The following is an 11,924-nucleotide window of genomic DNA, read 5'->3' as shown; positions in this document are numbered from 1 at the left end:
TTCTCAAGGTGAAGTGGGGTGTGATTTTGCCCCCTGCCCCCAGAAACATATGGCCATGTTTGGAGATCTTGATTGGGGGCGGGGGGGGGGGGGCGGGTGTGCACTACTGACATCTAGTGGGTAGAGACCAGGGCTCCCGCTGCTAAATATCCTGCAATGCAGGAGGCCGCCCCCCCACAACAGGGAGCCATCAAATCTCAGTAGTGCGGAGATTGAGAAAGCCTGTGCTACATCAGCAAGCCACTGGTCCTGAGCTGCTCTGGCAAGGGTGCAACCTTGGGCAGGTCCCCACAGTGATGGTGATTCCCACGGAGGGTGCCGCTGTGGCTGCCGGCAGCCTGTGGTCCCAGCAACTGAGGAATGGGTGTGTGTGCCATGAACAGGAGGCCTAGGCAGAGCAGAGGACCCTTGCCTGGCCCCTCAGGGCTCCAGGGCTTCAAAGTCTGGCTTGCATGCAAGCAGGAAGGACACGCTTTGTTATAGAACAAGAGCACGCATAGGAGAAAGAGGGTGCGTTGCAAACTTAGCCCAGAATTGATAGGAATCCAGCCTCAGAGCAGCTAGAAACCCTGAAGCAATGTCTGATCCTGCGCAAACACCCCACGATCAGATCCTGAGCTTTCTCAAGGAGGACTTACTTTATTTTTTTTGCTTCCTGAGGGAGATGAATAAACCTGAGGACTTTATACAATGACAACGGCAAGTATGAAAAAAAAAAACCACTTCTTGGGAATCAATGGTATAAAAATAATTTTTATTTACTACTGTAAATAAAGTAGTGCAAAGAGTAGTTTGGACCCACAATATTGCATCACCAATTTATTCACTACCGTAGCAGCGTCCAGTGCACAATCTCCCCTTCCTCTCCCTCTCCCTCTCTCTCTCACACACACCCCTACAGGGACTCGGGCATAAAGGGTGGGGTGCCTGTGAACTAAAGGCTTTTTTCCTGCATGTCCCACTGCTGCCAGTCTATTCTAACGGGTAATTCATGGAGAAGGCTACACTTAAATACTAAGAATTTTCTAAATGTTATTTTATGGATTGCAATTGAAAAGTAACCAACGTCCAACTGTGTCACTGAATGATCCGGAAGCACTACGACCCTAGAAAAATCCGAGGAGAAAAATGTAAACCCATTTACAAAGCCACCACCTTCCCCGCACTCCCAGCCATAACCTAAGCAGGGCTGTGGCAAATACATGTACTGGAATATTATCTAACCTGTAGAAAAGTCATAATTTTCTGTTACTGAATAAAAGGGAATGAACACGGGGCTAAGATTCTGAAAACGTGTCCCGTCCATAGGGAGTCGGATACGATGCAGGGCAGACTGTGACTCCCAACACACAGAATTGCCAGGGACAGTCGTTGCAGGCGTGCTAACCTCCCCAGCACGCCCCTGTGACCAGCATGTCCCTCGTATTTGTTTGAATGCCTTTAGTGTCACTGTCTGCTCTGGGTACTTCTCCATAATTTGATTAATTAAAAAAAAAAAGACACCAAGTGCAAATGTCACATCCACTTGACAAGTCGTTCAAGGTGTCTGTCAGTAGCACAATGCCGTGGCCCCAGCTTTCCAGTTCCACCTGTTGAAAGGCTTCTCTCTCACGGGAGACACCTGGAGTGCACACATCACCCACATGGCTCCGGGTTACTGGTGACGGGGGGCTGGTCCTGAGCAGAGGCATCTGCAGCTGGAGTCACAGCTGGACTTGCAGTGGGGGCGGTGGGGCCTGGGGAGGCTCCAGCTGGTGTCGGGTTGAAACCACTGGCTGCAGAGACACACACAACACACACAACAGGAGGCAAGGATTCACAACAGTGCACGCGGGGTCCACCACCACACCTAGGCCCCCGCAAGCCGGGAGAGATGCTCCTGATTTAGTGGCTCTGAAACCAACTAGATAGGTGACGTTGGACCCACGATCTAAGTACTTTAGACTTTGGTGTCCCCTTTCTAAAATGACAGACTGGAAAAGACACATGAAGATCTCTGCTGGTTCTGACATTGTGGGGCTCTAAGTCCTACATTGATGCTGGGACTTCCCGGTACATATTTTAATTAAAAACAAAACAGTCTCTGGTCGATGGTTCTTGCGGTCGTATCTCTTTTTTCCCCCATGGCGTGGATGCAATGCAAGCTATGAATTATACCAATCAGTTAGAAAGGAGTGTTGGTTTTATTTACATTATTATTCCATTTGGACGATGTACCAAATTTGGTTTAATTATTTTATTTAAGTAAATGTGTATAAGTTCTGGAAAATGTAATTACTAGATTTAATTATTTGTCAATTTACCTTTAGGTACGGAGTTGGACCACCATAAATGTTAGGGAGGCTTATAAAGTTTAGGTCAGTGGTTTTCAAATGGGAGCAATTTTGTTTGCCAGGGGACAGTGAGCAATGTCAGGAGGCATTTTTGGTTGTCACACTGGAGGGTGGGTGCTATTGGCACCTAGCAGGCAGAGGCCAGGGGGGCCGCTAAGCATTCCACAATGCGTGGGACAGCTCCCTACAGCAAAGAATGACCCAGCTCCAAACACCTACCGCAAACGCCAACAGCATACATAATCTCAAGCGAGGCCAAGAGGGGTCCTGCTTACAAGACTGTGGGCTCTGGAACCTGGTTGCTCTGCCCTTTACCAGTTATGTGACCTTGGACAAGTTTCCCACTCTCCTTCTAAAATAATGAAAGTATCTACACCCTGTTGAGCTGTTAGGCTTAAATAAACGAATGCACCTGAAGTGCTTAGTGTTCTAAGAGGCAGGCAAAGGTACTCCGCAAGTGTTGTTACTACCAGTGACCTGGTTTACTGTAGAAATGCTTTAGGGTCATTAATTTCTGGGGCGCGGCTTGCAGGCTGAAGGACAGAGTTGGTGCATCAGAGTTTCTGGGATGTCTTCTCTTGTCTTTCAGGCCCCAGTAGCCTAGGAGAACAGCAGAAATGTTGAAGCCAGAAGACCAGGAGTCGAACGGCTCTGATGTTTACCAGGACAGTGATTCTGAGCAAGCTACTTAACCACACCGAGCTGTAGTTCCTTCATCTGTAAAATGAGGGCAGCGGTTTGCAGGGACGGGTGATGTGTGCCTAGCACAACAGCCATCGTTTGGGCAAACAGTTGCTAGTTTGCTTTTAATCAGTGATCTTAATCAAGCTCAGGAATCCTGGAGTCGTACAGTTTTCAGTCGGTGGGACCGTTTTTTAAAGGTTCTCAAATGTCCATCCTGAAATGTATTGACTTTTAGAAGATGCCACTACATATTGGCAATCTGATTTCCAGAAAAACCCATCAAAAGTTGCAACTCCAAGTACCTATGGTCATCCCCACGGGGCCATTCTAAGAAATTCAACAATGGGCTCCAAAGCCTCTGGCTTTTCAGGATATATAAAGGAACCCTCCTGGAATTCCTTTCCATCCCTACAGGAGATCTTGTGAATCCAGGGACTGTTCTGAAAGAACAGGACAGTGGAGGGGTGAGGGTGGGGGGCCGAGGGTGTTCCCTACATAATGATGTGACATTTCCAGGTGAAAGCCATCACTCTGGCAGCTGATCTAACCGTGGCAGGGAGCAGACGGCCCAATGGGGTGGTGCAAAGACCCCCTGCTGGAGTCCAGAGACCCAGTCTGGTGGAGTATCACGTATCTACCACCAGGAGATTACTTCGGGGTAGATACTGAAAAGCACACATTTCATTTCTAAAATGCTCGCATCTCGTAGGCCTTGGTTTCCTCACCTGTGAACAGGGCAGCTTAGATGAGAGGGTCTTGGCCCCTCGGGCCCTCAAATTGATCTTTCTGATGAGCTCTGAGGAAGTAAGTTAATGAAGTACTAAGGCATTCATTTTTCCCTTTTCAAGCTTAGGGAAATGTTTAAATCACCATGGTAACAAGATAAATCAGCAATCAGTTTTCTGATTAAAACAAAAAAGTGCCAATGCGTAAATGCAGAAGGAATGCGTAATCAGCACTGCCATGTTTAAATCTTGTCAGAGCATAATGAAAATGCTCAATGTTTCTAGTGAGCTTGGCATTACCCACGTGAGAAGGCGCTCTCCCCCCACAGCCTGCCGTGATTTTTCAAGTGGCCTCTTTTTCTGTGTTCACCTGGGGTGTGCGCTAATTTGATTACTGGACTTGAATCAAGGTTACCAGGAAAATGGGCATGTTGTTTTAAAAACTTAGCGAGTATATTCTAGAGCCAAATATAAGTGATTTTTGGATTACCTGCTGCTTGGGGGACCATTCTCTGTACATTAGTGAGAATTGTTGAGAGCTGGCCCTGAGTCACGTGGGCAGACTGCAGCCCCCGGGGGGCCAAGTACGGCTCCCTGCCTGTTTTTGGATGGCTCACAGTCTAGGAATGGTTTTTACATTTTTAAGCGATTGAACAAAAATCAAAAGAAGAGTGATATTTCATGACATGTGAGAAGCGTAAGAGATTCAAATGGTCACATCCATAGAAAAGTTGGCTTGGCAACCAGCAGTACCATTGGTTTTCAGGCATCCTCGATGGCCGCTTTCGCATGACAAGGAGAGTTGCGTCGCTGTGACCGAGATGGCCCTCAAAGCCCCAACTGTTTATTACCTGGCCCTTCACAGAACACACTTGACACACTTGCCAACTCGGTTGTGGCCACTGTAGCAGGAACATCTATCTGCTTGCCAGGCAGTCAGGCCAGACGAGAGCATACCGGGAGGGAGGATACGAGGGGATATGTGGGGTAGGTCCTGAGACAGCGAATGCTTGCAAAGTGGGAGTTGAAGGGGGTGCGGGGGAAGCCCTGGAAGCCGCCTGCTATGAATAAGATCTAGCCTACTTCTTGGGGCCTCCCCATCAAGTGGGGCCCAGTGCAAACATGTGTCCTGTGTCATCTACACCTGTGTTGTGAGCGGGGCCCCTGGGAGGGCACCAGGGGAGTGAGACAGGAGGAGAGCGAACCCCCACCATTAACTGGCTCTGACTTGAAGGCTCCTGCTTCTTCTGTGAGCACCACGTTTCCTGACATTTACTGTGATTTCAGTAGAAACCTCATTAATTAGAAATGTAGAGGACAGGAAAAGGTTTAATTGATCTTGTTTATATCATTTTCCTCTTACACGAGGCTAACCACTTAGGCAGAAGGGATGAGTTGGCTTAAATTATGAATATTTTGAGTCGGCTGGCATTGGTTTCAAAGGTTACTTGTCATACCGAGGGGCTGGTAGGTCTGCAAATCTCGCTCCATGTTGTGTATTCTATTTAGACACAAAGTTTACACTAATACTGGGCAGGCACGACTCTTTCTTTGAAATGGTCATTTACATTTTCTCCCCTGTTCTTCCCTTTACCTTCTTTGAGGTAGCCAGCCAGGCTCCATGCTTTTTCTTTTTCTTTTTTTTGGTCTCAGGGGGAGATTTGTGGCAGAGCAGAAATGGAGATGTTTTTAGACATACTTTGCATTGCGGATTTTTTTGTTTTGTTTTTTTGAAAGCCTGAATCCATTTAAGCAATTACACTTGACATCCCTGGCAGGCAGGGGAGAGGGAGAGTGCTTTAGAGATGCACCGAAGCAGGAAAAGGAGCTTTTTTGGACTCCGGGAAAGTGACTGAGCCTAGCAGTGGGCTGTACCATCAGCGAAGCGCTCACCTTGCACCTCAGCCATCTGAGAAGGGAAGACTTGGGAGAAAAAGGCTAATGGTGCTCAGCTTTGGCAAAGATGATAGGACTCCTAGGTGACCCAGAAGCTGCAAAGCCAACGGGCCTGGAGGGACAATGCAGGCTCTGGGACACTGTGTGTGTTCCTCTATCAGACCTGTGACACACGAGTGTTCCTAGTGCCACCTGAGACCCAGGGACCTTGGCACTCCCCCAGGAGGCATCGGCCTCGAGAAGGACTGAGCAGCCTGGTGGAAGGGAAGCTCAGAGTCAAAAATAAGTTCCCTGAAAGGAAATAAAAAGGTGTGCATTATTTCTTGTGTACTTTTTTTGGTGCCTTTGATAGACTAGTCGAAATCTTTGTTTAGATGCCTTAAAAAGCATTTTATGTGTTGGACTGAGTCTACCAACCTAGAAAAACATGCTAGGCTCTGGACATTGCATCTGTTGGAGGTAAACCGAGCTCATATTTTGGTGCAGGCGCTACCAGGTGTCAGCATGCCTTAACTGCAGGTAACGTGTCCCCAGGACGTTACTGTTCAGGTGCTAATATTTGCAGAGTTCTAAACACTTTATGTCTGTTGTCCTATTTGGTTCCCACAACTACAATAGGAGGTAGCTGTACCACTTCTGCTGTTTTACAGAAGGGGAAACTCGGGCACAGATAGATTCCCTGCCCAAGGTCACACAGCTAGAGGCAGGGCCGGCATTGCAGCAGCCTGACTCCGAGCCTGTGCTGTTGGCTACTGTCCTGCACTGCAGCCTCCTGAACTCAGGACAACTTAATGTGGCAAAAGCAGAGATGTGCTGACTATACACCACAGGGCATGTAAGTGTGTGTGTTGGGGGGGGTGGGTGTTGGGGATGAAGGTAGTTGGAGCTGAACTCAAAATGGATGGACACCTCAATGCAAAGGTTTGACCATAAATCTCTAACTTTTACAAACAACTGACTGAAAAGTCCAAATCACAAGATGACAAAGATCCCGAATCCCACAATCCTTACACAAAGACTCCTGACTCTCAAATCCAGACCTGCTTCACTGCTGTGCTTGCTTCACGCTACCACGGCTGCCACCAGCATCTGCTGCGCCTTCCCCCTCCCTCGGGGCAGGTCATGGGGCCTTGCACCCGCTCATTGGGGTGACGCCAGGGGCAAAATCTTTGCCCTCTGAGGCGCTCCTTGAAGTGGCTTCTCTTCACTGTCTTGGCCTCTGTCACCCCCACCCCCATCACCCCGTTGCTGATGGAATAGTATCCTCTTATGTCAAAGTTACTGACCGATCTGCACTTAGGTTGGCAACCTGAAAAATATGAAAAAAATTTACTACATATTTTTACTCGACACTAGTTCTAACAGGGCTGGCAGGCAGCACGGTGGGGCACATTTTGGAAATATGTGAGTATGTGGAGACCTTTTCTTTTTCTTTTTCTTTTTCTTTCTTTACTTCTAGGCCCTTATGACTTAAAGTGTGGTCCATGGCACGGCAGAATGGACATCATCCGAAAGCTTGTCAGAGCTTGTGAATCTCAGAGCCCACCTGGACCTGCTGCATCAGAATCTGCGTTTAACAAGCTCCCTGGGTGATTCATGAGCACATGAAAATTAAGCACGGGCTAGAATTTACATACTGAAAAAGATATTATCTTATGATAATTAGTTTCTTTTTACTTCTTTATGTTGATGTTAGAGCAGTCTTTAAAAAAATAATGTATGTAGGCAGGTTAATTATCACTCATGTCAGGGTACCAAAAATGTGCCCCAAAGTATTTCTTACGTAGGGGGATAACAGAATAGGCTGGAGACAAAGTATTTCTTACGTAAGGGGATAACAGAATAGGTTGGAGACAAATGATAATGAGCATTTTCGAGTATGGCGAGTTGGGAAATGTTTACAATTCTGCTGCCCTACATCCTTTCTTGGGCTTTATTTTGTGATTATGGGGCAGGTAACTTCATCCCTTTGGCCTCAATGCTTCAGAGAATTAAATTATTTTTAAGATCTCAGGCAGACTTCTCTGAGGCCAGTCAACAGAGAGGGAGGGATGTTAAGGAAGAAGCAAGTGAAAGAAACTGAACCCCATGAAGAAAACGTGTGAAGGAGCAGAGGATACACAGGAAGGGGAAGTAGACGAAAGGGCAGGAGGGACGGGGACACAAGAATGTGGAGGGACTGGTAATGAAGACCCGGGAAGGGAAAAAGAGATGACTTCTGATAAAAGCAATTCCACCAGCCCATGAATTTTCATGGCTACCAGCTGGCATGAAATCATAAAGACAATTTTCAGCTCCTCTAACGGAATTGCATTTGTAATAATCATAACAATATTTCTACAGAGTAAAAATGACAAAGATAATTTGAAATGGAAAACACTGACAAGATGCAAAATAAATGGGCTATACCTGGCAACAAATTTTGGGACGGGGCAGAATTTGCATGAGGGAAATTTACAAGCTGGCATATACCACAGGGCATCCAGTCTGGAAGGGCTTCTGATGGCTCCCTGTCAGCCTCCTCAGGTGAGTCAGTGGGGATGATTCCATATCAGCCTCTCGTAACAGTGACTGTCTCGCCAGGGAATCTGAGGGGAAATGTGTTCCTGTTGCTTTTTGTTACCTGTGCCACAAATAATGGCTGCGTGAACGCTCAAATGCTACGTCTAGTCCTACGGATCCCCTTGCAAAGGTCCCCATTGGTCCTCGTGAGCAGTTATGTCCTTTTGCTGCCATTATTATAACCTCATTTAACTGATACAAAATTAGAGGATCGGGGGGTGAACTAACTTACCATAAGTCACACAGCTAATAAGGAGCCAAGGCTGGACTCTCAGCCCAAACAGAAGTGACAGAGGTGCCCATGTCCTTAGCTCCTGCCCTACGTTAGTACAGAGAAATAACAGCAACTAGTGGAAACCACACTACAATAAACGTTCACTTTACGTTCCTCCTCAGACCCTCCCTCTGAGTCCATGCGGCTGGGTATTTGATTCCTCACCATGCGTGCTTATGGTCCTATTGAATTTTTTATCCTTTGATTGGAATAAATAGGATAAGACCTCATACTGGAAGAGACCTCTGAGCTGGGTTTGAAGGCATATATAGGTAGAATTTTGCTGGCAGGTACTTTCAATGGGAGAAGACATTACACTTCAATTTCTTAAGCTTCTTATTAAAAAATTCTGCCTCCTTTGAAAACTGTAAGTCATTAGGGGCTTCCATCAGCCAGATATTATGATACACCCTGAGAAGGACCCCCACCCCATGAATGACCATCCTAACAAAGGAAACAGCATGACCCAGGTCATGAGGAGGGAGAGGGTGATTTTTCTGGTAAGGGAAAAGAAATGGTATGTTTTTATATTGCCCTGGCATTGCAGGAATCTCTACCTGAGACCGCCTGGAAGTACTGCAGGGTCCAGGCGATCAGCACAGACAGCAGGAAGGTTCCCAGGAAGTAGGTCTGCAAACACCAGAAGCACATGTCAGATGACGGACAGGGCCCGGGACCTCGGAGGCAGGGCTGGTGGGAGACGGCACCTACCAGAGCAGAGTGCAGGACAGCACTCCAGATGAGCCGGAAGTGCAGGTAGAGCCAGGCCAGGGCACAGGGGCTGAGGGACTCCTCACTGCTGTGGCTCCAGCACCTGCAGACACAAAACACAGGGTGCCTTGACATGCCAGCGGATGTTGTTGGCATCACTCATGACCAGCATTATCGGATCCTCAAACCTGCCTCCTTCAGCTTGGGGACAAGGGGGGACACTTGAGGTGAGAGACAAGGGAAGAAAGCCAGTTCTCAGGGGTTCAGGCCTGCCCTAACATTCTAGGACCCTGCCAGACATTTCAGGAAAAGTCACTTCTGTCCTTCATAAAAAGCCAACAGGTCAAGGAGGTCCATGAGGCATGGGGGCTGGCAGAGCACTAGCTCTGTCCAAGTGTCTGTTCAAAGTCCAGACAACAGAATGCCTCCCTGTCTTGCAGAAAAGCATGGTCTAACCATATGCATTATTTTTCCCACTCTTGTGGAAAGCCTTGGTCAGCATCTTAACCTCAGATCAAGTTCATTCCGTACCTTAAGCCTCAGAAACTAGAAAACGGAAGTAAGTTTGGGTCCAGCTGAGTGTTCTCTAATCACAACAAACCCTGAGCCCTTTTTATAACAAGTGACATTAAAAAATAAAAGTCAGGCTAACTTTAACCAAGATGGCAACAGCATCCAGATTCCAGTGTTAAAGAGGCTCTGCTCACCTTTCGTACAGTTCCTGGAGGATGGAGATGTTATTCGAATGGATAGTTGGGTCAATTTCCAAGAAATCCAAAATGTGATGTGGGATTAGAGCACCTTCCTCAATCAGCAGGGCCAGGTTAAAAAATCCCTGAAAACAAGCCACAAACCATCCCTGTCAACTCCTTATAATAAAACCCAGATGCATACCCTTCATCAGAATGTAAACGTTCACAACCTCTAGATACTTTTTTCAGTCCCTAGAGCCAGATGGTTTGTCATCTTCATTGATGAATTGTTTCCCTAAATATATGCATCTGAGACATTTATTTGCAGGAGAACCAGGAGGCTTTCAGAGGAAGCTGGGTCCCATCTGCTCAGAAGCCAGTCAACCGGCGGATCTGTCCTTTCCTGCTCACTCTCCAAAACAGAACTTGCTGGAAAACGTGCCCTGTGTCACCAGCAAAACCAGAATGCCGAGTTGAAGGCCATGTCCATCACTTATGACTCTGCTCTGGGTCACCATCAGCATGTCAGAAATCTAACAAAACGTTTTTGTGGCTAGGGGTGCCACTGATGACTGACATTCTAACGTAAGGAGTCTCACGATTCTACTTGGCACAGACCTCCACTCCGGTACATTTCCTCACATGCTCCTTATACACCTTGTTCTGACTCTCAGAGGTAGGATTTGCCTCATTGGGCTGTGCAGGTCCAATAACATAACGCAGTGAGGAGCCCGATGTAGAGATGCTTCATCAAGGATGGGAGCTATTATACTACCTGGAGGAGACGCACTGTCCATCATGAGCTAAGCATGTGGCCAGACCAAAAAATAAACAAAAGACGACCTTACTTAGCATTAGGACTTTACAAATTTCATTGAACTGCTGCCCTTCAAGGAGTTCAGAGTCATGTTCTAATGACATAGTCTCCTTTTGGTCTTTCTGTTCAGTTGCCACTGACAGCAATCTTAGTGGAAGCCATCGTCTGCCTGGGTGTGCATGCCAGGGCTCTCATAAGCATCCTGTGTGATAACCACGATAAAAATAATGGCAGCTAGTATTTTCTGAGTGCTCATTCTATTGAGGCATTGCTCTGGTTTTTACATATTCATTGAATATTCATAACAACAAATTGAGATGGGTACTGTTATCCTCCTCATGGTATAGATGAGGAAACTGAGGAACAGAGAGGTTAAGGAATTTGCCCAGGGTTACAGAGCTGGAAAGGAGCAGACAGGGTCCAGAGTCTTCAGTCTTACCCTCTACCATGCTGCCGAATAACCTCTAAATAGATGGAAGCGTTAAGTATCTTTAAGATGCGCACACACATGCAGAAAATAGAATATTTCTCCATGCTTTGAAAAGAAGGTACTCTTAAAACTTAACTTATTACAAGAAAAGAAAAAAAGTACCATGTAAAAATTTATAGTCTCTAAAGAATGAAAAAATAATAAGATTAAAATAAATAAGAAAAAAGACTAGGGGAATATTGATATGTAATGTAACAGCTTAAGCTTCATTATTTACTAAGCAAATGTATAAAAAAAACTAATTGTCATTTAAATTTTTAAAGTATCAGAACTCCAACAGCTCAACAACAGGCAAAGAACACAAATAGAGAATTCACCTAAAAATATGAAGAGTAAATTATCATAGACACGTATATGCAAAAAGTGTCCCTCCCCACTAGAAATCAAGTAAATACAATTCAAAACAACAAAGAAGTATCAACTTCCTATTATTCAATTAGCAAAATCAAGTCACCAAAACATCCAGTGCAGACAAGATTTCAGTTACCCTTCTACATGTAACCACTGCTGGGTGATGTATTAATTGGAAAACCCTTTCAGAAAGCAAATCAGCAAGAAACTATTATTAGGTAGCCATAAAACCATTTAGATTGCCTTTGACTTTAATATTATCCCCTCAGATTATAAAGAAATTATTCAAATGGAGATAAAAGATGGAAATATGAAAATGTAATATAGCACCAGCTACAATTACAACCCAATAGGAAAGCATCTCCTCATCTTCCTTTATGGGCTATAAT

General features: G+C 45.9%; 1 protein-coding gene across 2 annotated transcripts in view; it reads right to left on the bottom strand.

Annotated features, from left to right (window-relative positions):
- Window positions 1–733: 733 nt before the first annotated feature.
- Window positions 734–11,924, bottom strand: part of SEL1L3 (SEL1L family member 3) — a 95,773-nt gene continuing 84,582 nt past the window's right edge. For both annotated transcript variants that reach the window (XM_045182767.3, XM_024573608.4), the window contains 4 exons: window positions 9,893–10,020; window positions 9,186–9,288; window positions 9,032–9,104; window positions 734–1,775 (listed from right to left, as the gene is read on the bottom strand). In XM_045182767.3, the coding sequence (XP_045038702.2) occupies window positions 1,636–1,775; window positions 9,032–9,104; window positions 9,186–9,288; window positions 9,893–10,020 (444 nt within the window). In that variant the 3' untranslated portion in view covers window positions 734–1,635. The remainder of the gene's footprint in view (window positions 1,776–9,031; window positions 9,105–9,185; window positions 9,289–9,892; window positions 10,021–11,924) is intronic.

This window comes from Desmodus rotundus, chromosome 4 (genome assembly GCF_022682495.2).
Source record: "Desmodus rotundus isolate HL8 chromosome 4, HLdesRot8A.1, whole genome shotgun sequence".
Taxonomy (NCBI): Eukaryota; Metazoa; Chordata; class Mammalia; order Chiroptera; family Phyllostomidae; genus Desmodus; species Desmodus rotundus.
This window is presented reverse-complemented; position numbering and strand designations above follow the sequence as displayed.